General features: G+C 38.2%; 1 protein-coding gene across 1 annotated transcript in view; it reads left to right on the forward strand.

Moving 5' to 3' along the window:
* The window catches only part of NSUN3 (NOP2/Sun RNA methyltransferase 3), a 70,344-nt gene that overhangs the window by 3,943 nt on the left and 49,467 nt on the right, over window positions 1-16,934 (forward strand). Inside the window, exons 3-5 of the mRNA XM_055393952.2 lie at window positions 4,754-5,097; window positions 14,633-14,787; window positions 15,561-15,682. Coding sequence (XP_055249927.2) covers window positions 4,754-5,097; window positions 14,633-14,787; window positions 15,561-15,682 — 621 coding nt within the window. The remainder of the gene's footprint in view (window positions 1-4,753; window positions 5,098-14,632; window positions 14,788-15,560; window positions 15,683-16,934) is intronic.

A 16,934-nucleotide genomic window follows, 5' to 3' on the forward strand; every position in this document is an offset into this window, starting at 1 on the left:
TCTAAAAACATAAAATGGGAATTGATGTTGAACCCTAGTCATTATTTGTTGTTGTTATTTAGTCGCTCAGTTGTGTCCCGACTCTTTTGAGACCCCCTGAACTGCAGCCCACCATACTTCTCTGTCCGTGGGATTTTCCAGGCTAGAATACTGGAGTGTATTGCCATATCCTTCTCCAGGGGATCTTCCTGACCCAGGGATTGAACCCACATCTCCTGTATTGCAGGCAGATTCTTTACCACTGAGCCACCATAGAAATTAATGTTGAACCCTGATCATATAGCACTAATATTCATTCCTGGATGCATCTAATTCATTCAACCCATTTCCTATGAATTTTTTCTTTTTATGTTTAGAAAGAAAGTGAAAGTCGCTCAGTTGTGTCCAACTCTTTGCAACCCCATGGGCTATATAGTCTATGGAATTCTCCACGCCAGAATACTGGAGGGGGTAGCCTTTCCCTTCTCCAGGGAATCTGCCCAACCCAGGGATTGAATCCAGGTTTCCTTCATTGCTGGCAGATTCTTTACCAGTTGAGCCACAGAGAAGCCCCTTTTTATGTATAGATAATTATCAAATGTGTAAGTTATTTTGGTCAATTTTGTACTAATAATTTTATTGATAACTACTCTGAAGCTACTATTTTAACACTTAGAACTTTAAGGCTACAGTGAAAACAAATTTAGTATATACACATGTGTCTGTGAGTGTGTGTGTAAGAGAGAAATATGATAGGGTAATAAAGATTAAAAGCACAAAATTATATTAGGACTTAAAGTTATAAAAGTTATATGGGGAAATAGAATATAAAGAAAAGGGAAAGGAACAGTGTAAAATTTCCACCTGTTCACAGAGTCAGTCCATGAATTTTTAAATGTACAATGATGGGTTTTAAAATCACTCTGGTATTTAGGTTCCACAGGATAGATTTTAAAAAGTAGTGTAATTTAGATTTTAAAATGTCAATTTTTACAGTATGCTGGAAGTTACATCCTTAAACATACTGTGAAGATTTTGATATCAACTTAAAAATGTTGCAGAGGGTACAGAGTTTTTTTTCCCAAAATGATACTAGTGGATATACTAGCAAAACATTTGCAGGTCATTGATCTTCTAGTTCCCAGTTCTGCTGTTTGCTGCTGTAGTTGAACTTCTGGCTTGGAGACCAATAAGTGAAGCAGCTCCAGAATCTTGAGAGGAGGCCCGAAATATGGCATCTGGCCAGTGTCTTTCTTAAGTCTTCTAGGATATGCTCCCTCCACTGTCTGCTGGGCTACTTGCCCATCCGTCAGAGCTTTCAAAATGAGTAGGCTCTGGGGCATCATCCCACCAGTGCAGGCCCTCAAGGGTGTGTGTGGTGGTGGGGAGGGAGGGAGTTACCAGCAGGTGGTGCCAGGGAGAGCTGAGGTTCACATTAATACACAGCTTTGCTTTCTCAGGGCTGGTAAGTGCCACACTGAGCAACCTTAGCAGTTCCATCATTGAATTGATCCTGTTGTAGCTTCTCCTCAAGGGCCATTTAAGTCAAGCTGTTCCCATTGTTAAGAGACAATAGGCTCCTTCCCAGAGGCAGGGCCTCTGGCACTAAGTGAGGTTTGGAGAAGAACTTCTCTTCCTCTTCCTGTCCTGTACCTCTTGTTCTACTGTGCTAAGGCCTCTCACTCCTATTAGACTTTTAAGCCAGTGGATTTTGAATCAAAGACTTCTGCTTCAGTAGTGATGTGACCTTGGAAGTTGCCAAATCTCTGAAAACCTAGGTTAGCCTGCCCTCTAAAGTAAGCATGATAGTTGCCTCTCACAAAAAAACACATAGTAAGCATATGGTCAGTAATCTTTATTATTATTAATATTGTCAGGGTGAGGTGGAGCCAGTGGATTGGATGGTAGGTAGAAGGGCTTCTCTGGAGAGAGAAGGCCTCATAGCAAATAGGAGTGTTAGCCAGGTTGCAGGTTGGTGAGAGATGAAAGGTCATTTTAGTGCAGAGAGGCCAGTTAATGCTAAGATTGTTAAAGACCAAAGAAAACTTGCTCCAGGAAATTCAGGTAGTTCAGCTGGTAGGGTATAGCTTAGGAGGGATCAGAAAATTGGTTTGTTCTGAACAAGGGCTTATTTTATCTAGTTGTTGGAGAATGAGATAGGATTAATTTCTGAAGATTCCTGCCACATCTTGCTGTAAGTACATGTTTTTAAATCTAATGAGGCTGTCCCATCTTAGAGTCTTTCAATGACTTCTCATCTATGGGAATTTAAAATTTATAAGATAAAATTTAAAACTTGATAATCTTAGACTTGTCCCATGTAATCTTCTGCTACACTGGACTACTTTTAATTCCCCAAATGCACTGTTCGCCATCATACCTTGGTGCCTGTACACACACTGTGGTGTTTGCCTTGCAACTTGTGTTCTCTTTTCATCCCGCAGATAATTCCTCATCCTTCAAGATTTAGCATATTGGATAATGTACAGGAATCTCTAGTGTTCCTGAACTAAAGTCCTTGCATACAATAAGGTTAAATAAAATATGCAAGATTAATAACCTTTGCTAAGGGATCTGAAAGAAAATGTGAATAAATGGAGAAACATATTGTGATGAAAGAAAGAGTGAATACAATAAAGATGTTAATTCTCCCTAAATTTAGTACATTTAATATAATCCTAGTCAAAGTTTTTATCTGTCTAAATCAGTTCAGTTCAGTTGCTCAGTCGTGTCCAACTCTTTGCGACCCCATGGACCATAGCATGCCAAGCCTCCCTGTCCATCACCAACTCCCAGAGTTTACTCAAACTCGTGTTCATCGAGTTGGTGATGCCATCAGCCATCTTATCCTCTGTCATCCCCTTCTCCTCCTGCCTTCAGTCTTTCCCAGAATCAGGGTATTTTCCAGTGAGGCAGTTCTTCACATCAGGTGGCCAAAGTATTGGAGTTTCAGCTTCAGCATCAGTCCTTCCAATGAATATTCAGGACTGATCTCCTTTAGGGTGGACTGGTTGGATCTCCTTGCTGCCAGAGATCTAACCAGTCTATCCGAAAGGAAATCTGCTAAATATATCTCTACAAGTATTTTATAAATTTTTTTTAACTGACCAACTGCTTTTCATGTTCATCTTAAATAATAAACTTTGTAAAAGAGCTTTGGAAATTATGAAGAAAAAAATTAGATTTTTCCCTGCCAGATGTTAACCAATTGGAAGTGTAAACCCAGTTGTCAGCTAAGGGATGGACATATGATGTAAATCAAGCCTCTACAGTCTGTGTTAATAAAATTGTACTTCTGAGCACTATTTCCCTGTTACTACATGACTCAAAACTCTGGATCGATATTCAGGCGGCTTGGAGGGTATAATTAGGATGGACTGACATAAGGTTACAAACAATAGATTTCCTTTTAGGGTCCATTTTAATTCAGTGCTCCCCAAAGTGTGGTCTGTGGATCAGCAGCATTAGTATCACCTGAGGACTTAGTGGAGAAGGTAACGGCAACCCACTCCAGTGTTCTTGCCTGGAGAATCCCAGGGATGGGGGAGCCTGGTGGGCTGCCGTCTATGGGGTCGCACAGAGTCGGACACGACTGAAGCGACTTAGCAGAGGACTTAGTAGAACTACAACAGAAAACCCCAGGTGGGGCCCAGCAATCTCTTACAAGTCACTTGATGCACGTTAAAGTTTATGAAGCATGTTTTTAAAGAAAGAGGTTGTCATCCTCTGGTGTAGCTGAAATGCTGGGCTTCTGTGATGTATTATCATAGTAAGAGGAAGTGGTAAGAGAAAGCAATTTCACGTATTAGCCTCAATTTAAATTCACATGGCACTCTTCGAGTCGCAGGTGTTACATTTCAATCCAGCCATTCCTCACATAGGCAACACCGGGGTGACTAGCAGCTGGAATTTATTTAATTGACCATGGTTAATGAGGCTCCCAAATAACTCAGCTAGAAAGGTCAGCTCATAAATAAATTAAATACTTCCTGCTGTATCATTTGTCAGTTGATGTGAGTTCGTGATTGTCAAGAGATCTAACTGTTGGGCCGAATAAAAAATTAGGAAGGTCCATCTGCTGGGGAGGTGGGGGCAGGGAAAACCTGCACCATCAGTCCATAGGTAATTTTTAAACCATCCTTGGTTTTGTATCCTCTGAGCCACTGATCGCCTCATTAACTGTTACTGCAGTGTTCACTGAGGTTAGCTTTCCATACTTTTATCTTCATCAGAGGAAAACTTGAATACTTACTCTTTTGAACAGCCTTTAATGATGGTACTTTTCCCTTCAAAATTAATAGACTCAGGTTTTAAATTTTTTCTTAAGAAAAACACTTCCTTGTACAAAGAGTGGTAGACTAAAATCTTATTTTGATGGATTTTGAAGTATGTTAAAGACAGGTCTTGTTTTTTCCACAAGATAATGTGCAGGGAGGGACAAGACTGAGAGGCAAGTGAGGCATTCCTCTTTGGTGCGGATTTTAAGGGGCCCCTAAAACTCAGGAACCGAGATAAATACTGTTTTAATGACCAAAACTGATACCAAAGAAAAAACCCACGATGAACAAAATATCAGAGTTTTAAAAACAGGATCACACCAGTGCTGTGTTGAGCCATATTGGAGCCTGAGGCAAAAGAAAAAGTAATTCTGCTCCTGGTTCTGAAAATCATCAGTAAATGAAGCATAAGGCTAGGACCCAGTTCCCTGACTTAGTATAAAATTGTATTACTGTGTATAATCTTAATACCCCTTTGTTTTTCTTTTTCTCCCTAGGGACATACTAACATCTCCGTCTTGTTGGCAATATGCTGTTCTTCTTAACAGATTCAATTACCCTTTTGAACTGGAAAAGGATTTACATTTGAAGGGCTATCACTCACTCTTTCAAGGATCTTTACCCTACTATCCTAAATCAATGAAATGTTACCTTAGCAGAATTCCTCACAGAATGCCTTCAGAAAGACACCAAATTGGAAACCTAAAAAAATACTATCTCCTGAATGCTGCCTCCCTTCTCCCAGTGCTGGCCCTGGAATTGAGGGATGGGGAGAAGGTTCTGGATCTGTGTGCTGCCCCTGGAGGCAAATCGCTCGCTCTGCTGCAGTGTGCCTATCCAGGTAATGTACTTTTCTTTCCATAATTGACGACTTTTAAATATCCACATGTTACAGAATGCTTTTAGAATATGCGGGGAGAAATATAAGATTGAATTTTCAGACTTTGAAAACCTAAAAACCAAGACAGTGTGGAGAAGAGTGGAAGTTTTACTGAGGAAACAGTGTAAATAACTTTTTTTTCCGCCAGCTGCTCAGTCCTTACAGGTAATTGGGAAGCTACAACAAAACTACAACATTTTGTGAACACAAATCTATCCGATAATATGAAACCTGATGAGCTAATGACAAAGATTTTTAAAGTTTTATTGTTGCTTTTACACTTCAGAGTCTTGTATTGATGTCCTGGGCATACTTTTATGCAACAGAAACATACACATTTAAACTCACTTTTTGTATTATTGGACCATAAGGTTCTAAGAGAGTTCTGTCCAATAGGAATATAACATGAAGTATATATACTTTAATGTTTTTGAGCAATCTTATTAATATAAGAAACAAGTGAAATTAATTTTAATAATACATTTAACCTAATACATTCAAAATATTATTTGAACATGTAATCAGAATAGAAATTATCAATGAGATATTTGCATTCTCTTTCTTACAGTCTTTGAAATTGGTGTGCATTTTACACATAGGGTACATTTTAATTTGGATTAGTCACATTTCAAGTGGTCACAGCCTCATGTAGCAAGTGGGTATAGAATGGTGCAATTCTAAAGATTTTTAAAGTTCTTTTGAAATGATTTATCATTGCTATTATTAGTAGTACAAAAAGGATGAAATATATGTAATATACATTTATAAATATATTTGTTAAAAGTAGTGCATTCATTGCAAATTCTTTTCTTAATGAGACAATGCGACTTTTAAAATATTACTTCAGGTTTCCTTGGGTGAAAATTACTTATGGCTAGATGAGACAGGGTTCAGCCTCAATTCTATCTGGTTTTTGTTTGATAGTTTTGTTTTTATAAGTGCAAATGCTGTTCGCAGATATGAAAAGATGGAATGGTAAGAATTGTCTTATAGTAATCCCACTAGTTCTTTAAACTCCTGAATTATAACCCTAATCACACAGATCTCGTTCACTAAGCATTATTTTAATCATCTACTATATAAACACTCTATGTAAACCAATGTAAGAACTATGTAAACCTATGTAAACACTGCAGATGCTGATTGCAGCCAGGAAATTAAAAGACGCTTACTCCTTGGAAGGAAAGTTAAAATGACCAGCCTAGACAGTATATTAAAAAGCAGAGACATTACTTTGCAAACCAAGGTCCGTCTAGTCACGGCTATGGTTTTTCCCGTGGTCATGTATGGATGTGAGAGTTGGACTGTGAAGAAAGCTGATCGCCGAAGAATCGATGCTTTTGAACTGTGGTGTTGGAGAAGACTCTTGAGAGTCCCTTGGACTGCAAGGAGATCCAACCAGTCCATTCTAAAGGAGATCAATCCTGGGTGTTCATTGGAAGGACTGATGCTGAAGCTGAAACTGCAATACTTTGGCCACCTCATGTGACGAGTTGACTCACTGGAAAAGACTCTGATGCTGGGAAAGGTTGGGGGCGGGAGGAGAAGGGGACGACAGAGAATGAGATGGCTGGATGGCATCACCGACTCTGTGGACATGAGTTCGAGTGAACTCCGGGAGTTGGTGATGGACAGGGAGGCCTGGCGTGCTGTGATTCATGGGGTCGCGGAGAGTCAGACACGACTGAGCGACTGAACTGAACTGAACTGAACTGATGTAAACACTAGATCTGTTTTTGATTTTGAAGAAGGCAAAGGATTGGAAACCAGTTTTAAAAGACTGCGTTGCCTAATTAGGAGACTCATTCACTTTCTCAGCCAAAGCACTACTGTGCTGAACTGCCTTTGTTTGGAGTGCTCTGGGGGGTTTCTGTGCCCTGGCACAACTTGCTGTAATAAGATTCTGGATGGCTGGGAATTGTGCTCCTCATTTATAAAGTTGGTGAAGAGCTAGGAGAAGCCTTGACCAGAGGTGTTCTCCTTTCTTAAGAAGCTGATGATCTGAAAATTGATTCCTTTGAAACTATCTAAGCCTGCTTATCCTTAAAAGTTGTTATGTATCCCCAGGGCATGCATATCCTAGTTTGAGAACTGCTAATATATATCTTCCTTTGAGAGCATTCCTGTTGAAATAGTTTATAAACATTTTTATGAGAACTCTGAATCCAGTTATACTAGGCATTGGTATACCAGTTAAATGTATATTTTAGATGAAAACATACTGTGTGTTTTCAAATTGTGGTTAAAACTGTTATTGAAACTTGCTATATTTTTGGTAAGAAATCACAACATAAGAAATTATTTTGTAAGTTTATTATTTTTATAATTTGAGCTGAAAATGAAATTTTATGGAATCATGTGTTATAAGGAGTATTTTACTACTTTTACCCTCTATTCTTTGATAGCATGCTTATTTTGTTTGTTACGTCAGTCTTGAATATAGAATTGTTAGTGTTGTGAAAAATGGAAGAGAAATGCAAAATTTGGGTACCATTTTGAAAAGAGGACATTTTAATCCTAGATTATCCTCATTAGTAGGCTATAAATATTTAACATGTTTATGGTAAAGAAATTCAGATTAGGAATCCAAAGGCAAATGGATATATTCTAGGAGTCTGAAGTATAGAAGAATCTTCCTGTTCTTACATCAAGGGCAATGAGTTACAGGCAGTAGTCCAAGTAAAGTAGCTTTTCATCTAAGAAGGGCTAATGATAATGGTTTACTAAGAAGTACAGATGTCTTCATGCTGATGCTCAAATCCCAAATTAGGTTAGCTACAGTGCTTGAATCTGGAATGCAGATGCCATGCTAAAAAAAGCTTTTATAAGCAAAACTTAAAATGTGCGTTTATCCTCTGAATTTCTTCAGATCAGTACTGGCCTTTATTCTGGGTCAGGAGGCTCACAGTTTTGAATAATTAAAAAGCTCATATTTTAGGATGATTAAAAATAATTAGTCTACTTCTCTTCTGGTCTAGCTGCTCCTACCTGTTAGCATGGTGAGGTACTGTCCATTGTTTTTTATTGTTCTGTTTTGTCATTGGAGCCTTTTTAATGTCCTGGTGTTCATAGAAAAAGAAAACAGAAACGGAAAAACACTTTTGATTCTAAATAGGAAAGCATTGATAAGTTAAGAATGACCCAGCTTGATAGAGTGGCTTGATCAACTTTCTTGCTGAGGGTTGACATGAAATTCTCTTTGCTGTCAATAATACCCTTTCTACATCTAGTTAGCTTTTGGTGGTAGAGAACGTTAGAAAAACTCTTTAGTGAATTGCTTTTGCCCTTCTCCCTCTGAGCCTTTTGCACACTCTCCAGGTACCATTTCCCCCTTCTTCCCCTTTGCTAATTCTTTTCCATTCTTCAGGTTTTCACTCAGAAATCAACTTTCCTAGAAAGCCTTCCAAGAGCTCCCTGCGTTAGATGCATCTTCTTTTTGGAAATAATAACAACAGTGATAATTTTGAACATGTAGTAGAAAAAAGAAAAAGTAAAGCCTAGACTCCAAATGCTATTCCTGAAAAAGCTCAATGACTTTTTTAAGAATTTGTTAAATTTATCCCCTTTTCTACTGAGAAGAGGAAAAAAAAATAGATTTGATTTATTTTTGGCAATTTAAGGTTGAAAATTAATTCTTTCTCAATGTAGTGAGTCTGAGAGTGTGTGTGTGTGTGTATATGAGAAACTTGGATTCTAATGCCTTATATTATATATTTTTTAAAGTTTAACCAGTCTAATCCTATTTCAAATAAAATCTGTCTAGACCAAACTGTAATATAGCATAAATCTGTATTTCAACTGAGAGTTACTTTAAAATGCTGAATTGAGGATCTTGACTAAAGCTACAATTTAATGAAAAGCTGCCCTGATTTTCGGTTTTAGCAATTTAAATATCTTCATTGTTACGCCATATTTTCCACTGAGTGAGCCACGTTTGGTGAGCACATGCCGTATGTGAGGCATTGCACGGTGGGTGTAGCGCTTTGAAGGATATCGAGGTGACTAAGGTGTCTGTTTCCTATCATATGACAAACTCTGTGTTTTAGCCAACTCTCCTGTTGAAAATAACTTAAAAATGTGGGATATATAATGTTAAAGAAAAGCAAAATCTTTTAAAATCTGTCAATGTTCTCCAAATACTCAGTGGCCAAAAGTGAACAGTTTGAGAACCTGGGAGATAAATTGAGCATTGAAGCTGGGTTTTCACTTGAGAGCATTTTTTTTTTTTTTGCTTCACCAGGAAAACTTACTGCTTCATGAACATGTGTGGATAAAAGAAGTCAAAGCCTGCTCAATTAAAGCATCTATTAGGAGATTAACTTGTATAAACCTGAGACTCCAAAATACTTTCCCCTCCATTAAGGTAAACTAGGAATAAATTGTCCTCTCCAAAGAACTGAAAGTAAGATTATTTTCGGCTTTAGTGGTAGGGGAGGAGTGGACATACCCTCTGAAACTTTGTAACCAGAGCTAAGCCAGTATAGACCATTATAGTGAAGTTGCAGAATTATGAAAATAAAAAACCATCTTAATAGCAGCCAGAGAAGACAGTCTACCTTCAAAGGACAACAGCTGGACTGAGGAATGACCTCTGCGTGTAATCATGGAAGCTGGCATTCAGAAGAATGTTTTCAATGTGCTAAGAAAAGATGACTGTCAATCCAAAAATGCATTCATCAAAATATCCTTGAAGAGAAAAAGTGAATTAGACTTTTCTTTTAGACAGAGAGCAAGAGTATAGTTTGTCACCAGCAATTCTGAAGGAAAAGGGAAAGCCATCCTAGGTGGAAAATGGAAGATACAAAAAGAATTGAAGAAAGAAGAAAGTGAGAAATACATGGGGAAAATCTTAGAGTCATTGGATATAGAAGACAATGATAATAACATTTTATATAGTTAAAAAATATACGTGCAAATAAATCCCAATATACAATGCAATAGCATCTTATTTAGGAGGAAATGTTACGAGATTCTTGTATCTTTTAGGAAAAATGGTGGAGATTGACTTATTTTAGGTTTTTCTTTTACATATGCATGTTAAATGCTTTAGGGTTACCACTAAAAGAACAGAAATAGAATATAAGATATTTAAACAAGAAAAAAGAAAAGTGGAATGAAATTTAACTGAAGAAAGCCATAGCCAGCTTGATTACAAACCCTCTTACATTCGTGCTTCCTCCTTGCATGATTTACTTCCTTTTATTTTTTTTTTATTTATTATTATTATTTTTTTATTTATTTTTATTTACTTCCTTTTATTACTCACTCTTGCTTCCCTGGGGTTATACCCTTCTGTGATGTAAACTTTTGTCTTAGGCTGTTTTCTGGTGATTTCAGGCTAAGACAAAAACTTTCAGACACCTATCCATAAGCTGCATTAGTGAATCCTCCAAAAACCACCCAAAATAACAATGTAGACTAAATAAAAAAGGTTGTTCTACCTGTACAAATGAAGCTTTAAGGTGATTTTCTGCTCCTTTCTCAAACCCTTCCCTAAATTGATGCCATCCTCTGAGTTCAAAATCCTTCAAGCAAAGCTTCAGCACTATGGGAACAGAGAACTCAAGATGTACAGGGTGGGTTTCGAAGAGTCAGAGAAATCAGAGATCACATCGCCAACATTTGTTGGATCATGGAGAAAGCAAAGTAGTTCTAGAAATAAATCTACTTCTGCTTCATTGACTATGCCAAAGCCTTTGACTGTGTGGATATCAGCAAACTGTAGAAAATTCTTGAAGAGATGGGAGTATCAGAGCACATTACCTGTCTTCTAAGAAACCTGTATGTGAGTCAAGAAACCACAGTTAGAGCTGGACATGGAAAAATAGACTGGTTCAAAATTGGGAAAGGAGTATATCAGCACTGTATAGCATCACCCTTCTTATTTAACTTATATGCAGAATGTATGACACGAAGTGCCAGGCTGGAGGAATCACAAGCTGGAATCAAGATTGCTGGGAGAAATATCGACAGCCTCAGATATACAGATGATACCACTCTAATTGCAGAAAATGAAAAGGAAATAAAAAGCCTCTTGCTGGAGGTGAAAGAGGAGACTGAAAAAGCTGGTTTGAAGCTCAACATTCAAAAAACTAAGATCATGGCATGCAGTCCCATCACTTCATGGTAAATGGAAGGGGGAAAAGTGGGAGCAGTGACAGATTTTATTTTCTTGGGCTCCAAAACCATTGTGAACAATGACTGCAGCCATGAAATGAGTCAGTTCTTCACATCAGATGGCCAAAGTATTGGAGTTTCAGCTTCAGCATCAGTCCTTCCAATGAATATTCAGGGCTAATCTCCTTTAGAATGGACTGTTTGGATTTTCTTGCAGTCCAAGGGACTCTCAAGAGTCTTCTCCAACACCATAGTTCAAAAGCATATTATTGTTAATGACAGTTGTGTGAATGCCCAGAAATTGGCAATGGTTGAGTAAAACAGGGCGCATTTTTTTCTGTATACTACTCATCAGCCTTTAAAAATGATTCGCATCTCTGCCGACTGAGTTGGTGATATTGCCTTTGAAGTACTGACATGTGGAGAGTCAGGAGACAGAAAAGTGTGTAAATAAAATTCTGTATATGCAGATAATTATATAAGCATATGTATATCAGGTTGATAATATAGGTTCCTTCTGATGGGTGGTTGGGCAGTTGACAGAGTGGGGAGATAAAGAGTAAGATGGAAAAAAGACACTACAAAAATATTATGTAATTCCATTTATATTGGTTTTATATGTAGGTGTAGACATAAAGAGATATGGTAGGATTATTTAATGAAAATGTTAAATGATGCTTATCTGAAGACTGAGTTTTAGGTCATTTTTGGTGTTCTTTCTTTATACTTTTGTGCATTTGAAAATATGCTTGTCTTTAATATTATATGAAATTTATGTTACTAAAATATATATAAATATTTATAAATATATATTTAACTATAGGAAAAACAAAACAACTTTTTTATTAGGGAGAAAACAATTTCCTAATTGTCTTTTATTTCTGAGAAGCAGCATAGCATGGTGCTGAAAAGTAGGTGGGCTCTGGAACCAAGATGTCTTGGTTTCCTGCTGTGTAAACCTGAGCAAATTACTTAACCTCTCTTTGCCTCAGTTTCCTTATCAGTAAAACAGAAATGATAATAAAATTATCTACGTGAGGTTTGTGAGGATTAAATATGTTATTCCATGTAAAGTATTAGAACAGTGCCTAGCCCTTAATAGGGACTCAAGATAATAATTAACTACTATAAGAAAGTGAAAATTAGTCACTCAGTCATGTCCCACTCATTGTGACTTCGACTATAGCCCACCAGGCTCCTCTGTCCATGGAATTCTCCAGACGAGGATACTGGCGTGGGTTGCCATTTCCTTCTCCAGGGGATCTTCCCAACCCAGGGATCGAACCCAGATCTCCCACATTGCAGGCAGACTCTTAACCAACTGAGCCACCAGGGAAGCCACTACTACTACATGTATTGTTAGCAATCATTATGAACATTTCTTGTCACTACTTTTGCAGTACGATGCTAAAAGAACTGGTGCTAAAAGAACTGGGCTTCCCTAGTGGCTCAGGAGACCTGGGTGCAGTCCCTGGGTTGGGAAGATCCCCTTGAAAAGGGAATGGCAACCCATGCCAGTATTCTTGCCTGGAGAATTCCATGGACAGAGGAGCCTGGCAGCCTACAGTCTGTTGGTTTGCAAAGAGTCGGACATGAATGAGCAACTAACACTGTGAACATTTCTTGTTACTCCTTTGCAGTTCTGTGCTAGATATGGGCTTCCTGGTGGCTCAGATGGTAAAGAATCTGCCTGCAATGCAGGAGACCTGAGTTAGATCCCTGGTTTGGGAAGATCCCCTGGAGAAGGGAACAATTACCTACTCCAGTATTCTTGCCTGGAGAATTCCATGGACATAGGAGGCTGGCAGGCTACAGTCCATGGGGTCTCAGAGTCGGACATGACTGAGTCACTAAGCACATCACACATGCTAGATACGTTACTAAATTATCACAGTTAATCTTTTTTTTTTTCCTTCTAGTTTCATTGAGATACAATCAACATACAGTACTGTATAAGTTTAAGGTGTAGCATTTCATCTTAACAACCACTTTGTAAAGTAGGGGTAGTAAAATTTCTCTTGGATCCTACTAGGGCTTCTAGCAGTGACTGACATAAGACAGGGTGACAGGAGTAAAACACACACATATTTTTTTTGGCCGTGACTCCCAATCTCTGGTGATAAGAATATTCTTTTCTCATGGTATCGGGAGGGTATCTTTCACATGGGAGTTCATCTGCTTTCAGGAAGAAAAAGATAGGTCACAATGCCCTTCCCACATCTGCTGTTATTCAAGTGCTTTTTACTCAAAATAATCAGTATGCCAAAGCAGCATATTTTGGAGTGGAGTATTCTAAACTCCTTCACTATTATAGTCCCCATTTTACAGATAAGGAAAGTGAGACTATGTAGGAGTGCTGAGTCAATTTTCCAGAATCTCACAATTCTTAATTTGAGCCTATGCCTTTCTTATCATAAAGCCAGTTACACTTTACATGCTTTTTTCCACATGCCATATACCTTCCTTTATTTAAAATCAGGTGTTCTGACCTGGAAGGAACTTTATATATCATTTACTCTTAAGAGCTTTAGGAGAGAACTGTGTCTAAGGTGTTGGTTGTATAGTATATCTTTCAGTTCAGTTCAGTTCAGTTCAGTCGCTCAGTCGTGTCCGACTCTCCGCGACCCCATGAATCACAGCACACCAGGCCTCCCTGTCCATCACCAACTCCCGGAGTTCACTCAAACTCATGTCCACAGAGTCGGTGATGCCATCCAGCCATCTCATTCTCCGTCGTCCCCTTCTCCTCCCGCCCCCAACCTTTCCCAGCATCAGAGTCTTTTCCAGTGAGTCAACTCGTCGCATGAGGTGGCCAAAGTATTGCAGTTTCAGCTTTAGCATCAGTCCCTCCAATGAACATCCAGGATTGATCTCCTCTAGAATGGACTGGTTGGATCTCCTTGCAGTATAAGGGACTCTCAAGAGTCTTCTCCAACACCACAGTTCAAAAGCATCGATTCTTCGGCGGTCAGCCTTCTTCACAGTCCAACTCTCACATCCATACATGACCACGGGAAAAACCATTGCCTTGACTAGACGGACCTTGGTTGGCAAAGTAATGTCTCTGCTTTTTAATATACTATCATAGGAATCTATAATTCTCTAAAGGTTTTTACCTTCAGAATTAAATTTGAATGAATAAATGGTGAGAGCTTCTGAGAGACTCTGTAGGCATGACTATGGTAAATGTTTTATGAAGTGTTTGTGAGTGTATTTAAGTCTTTAAACATAAGACAATCATGATGTTTACCTCTCAGCCCTGTTCCTGTATAATTATGATGAACCAATGTATTTCTGAAATTTATTTGATCAAAAGTGGAAATTTAACAATTCTATTGTGTTTATTTTTAAAAAAAGCTTTTTAATCCTTTATATTTAGGTTATCTTCATTGTAATGAATACGATAGTCTGAGATTGAGGTGGCTGAGGCAGACGTTAGAATCTTTCATCCCACAGCCTTTGATAAATGTAATTAAAGTGTCTGAATTGGATGGCAGAGAAATGGGAGATACCCAGCCTGAAACCTTTGACAAGGTACTTTTATTACATTGTGACAGACTGATAGACTCCCAGTGATACTGTTATGTTGCTTTGTTGTGGTTATTTTCCATCTGCTTCCAGACATAACTGGATACAATTTCTCAGTACCCTGGGAAATTCTGATAAAGTGAACATGGAAGCAGTTTTTATTTGATGGTCAGCATGTTCAAAGGAAGCGGTAACATTGGGATTGGGGATTATAGAATGCTTTTTATTTCCAGGTACCTCAAAGATACTCAGGAAGAGATCAGATATTATCTGAGTCAGTACACAAACATGTGCACTGTATTGCTTTAATTTGGTAACATTTCGTATCAGAGTATGACAGTTGAAGAAAAAGACAGCATTTCAGTAAACTGAAATTGAATTATTAGTTCTTAAATATAAATGCTGAGAATTCAGGAATATAGTAACATCTGTTTAAAATGAGTAACTTTAAAAAAAATAAAATGAGTAACTTTTGTAAAAGTTTTTGCTGTAGTCAACAAGAATATGAAATATTAGTAGACATTAGTAGACTTTTAGTCCTCTCATTCCTCTTCTCCATTGAAAAAGACCTAAATGCTGAAAGTCACAGGAAATTCTTTTGTAAGGTATTAGTGAAGAAATGTTGTAAACAACTTACCATGGTGTATTTTCAGTTTTAAAATAAATTTACTTATTTATTTGCTAATTTTTGCCACAATTTATGTAGCTTCCTTATATACTTTGTGTCTGAGGATATGTTTTCAGTGCATACTTGCCTTATGTGTCATTTTTTTCTATAGGTATTAGTTGATGCTCCATGTTCAAATGATCGAAGTTGGTTGTTCTCTTCTGATTCTCAGAAGGCTGCCTGTAGGATAAGCCAAAGGAGAAATTTGCCTCTTCTACAGATAGAACTTTTAAGGTGAGAGCTATTAATACAAAAGTTTGTTTTGCTTTCTAATATAATTTCAGTAGGTATGACAAAGCATGACACAGGGCAGTGCCCAAATGGAGAGTTTCCTGTGTAGGTGTCAATAATTAATTCTCTGACGTCTGCACCCAGAAAATTCTCAGTCTGTTCCTTTTGAGTCTCATGTTGTAATGTCACCTCTGCCCTCCCACTCACCACCCCCTCAATGAAATCCAGTGTTGCTATGCATTGTCTTTTAAAGGACACAAATGATTTTATTGTGATTTAAAGTTGTTTGCTTATCAGGACCATCCAAAGCATAGGGTTCATCACCCTGTTCTTTCACCAGGATGTGAATAGCCCCTCTGTAAGGTAGCTTTCGGAGAAGGCAATGGCAAGCCACTCCAGTGCTATTGCCTGGAGAGTCCCATGGATGGAGGAGCCGTGGGGTCGCTGGGGGTCGGACACGACTGGGCGACTTCGCTTTCACTTTTCACTTTCCACTTTCACACATTGGAGAAGGAAATGGCAACCCACTCCAGTGTTCTTGCCTGGAGAATCCCAGGGACAGGGGAGCCTGGTGGGCTTCCGTCTATGGGGTCGCACAGAGTCGGACACGACTGAAGTGACTTAGCAGCAGCAGCAGCAAGGTAGCTTTGGACCAGGATGGTTTCTTTTTCTTTTTTTTTCAGTAAGGACACATTGTTCTGGGTGAGTAAGAAGTTTTAGTTTGTTGTTAGCACTTATCTCCCCTCTAAGACTTTTCCATAAAGGCATGACCACTGAGAGAGACTTGGTTTCTTCAGAACAGAGCCATTTGGGGACATCCTGCTTTGTTTCAAAAGAGATTTATATTTATACCCTAATCCTAAGAAATTCCTATTCTTTAAGGCTGAACCAAAATTCTTGGACTATGTTAAATATATTTAAATGATGCTTTATCACTCATCACTTCTTACATGTTGAAGGAGAATGAGTGACAGTTAATATGCCCTACTGACAACATGCTTTCCTTCCAACTTCTGATTGATTCACAGCAATGAACATACACCATTTCCTAAGTGTTACAACCAATACTAATACATAGTCTTGTTTTCATACCAGATTATGTCTCAACTCATTCTGGTCATTCCAGGTAGCACCAACCAGTTGGTCCTTAAAACATTTCTCATCTTGCAATTAGACTATTTATTTGTATTCTTCCAATGTCAGCCCTTCATTTGTTATAACCCTAAGATATTTTGAGAATTCTTTTCCACCTTTC

Source organism: Moschus berezovskii, chromosome 1, assembly GCF_049115385.1.
Source record: "Moschus berezovskii isolate FMDL1 chromosome 1, NW_MosBer_1.0, whole genome shotgun sequence".
Taxonomy (NCBI): Eukaryota; Metazoa; Chordata; class Mammalia; order Artiodactyla; family Moschidae; genus Moschus; species Moschus berezovskii.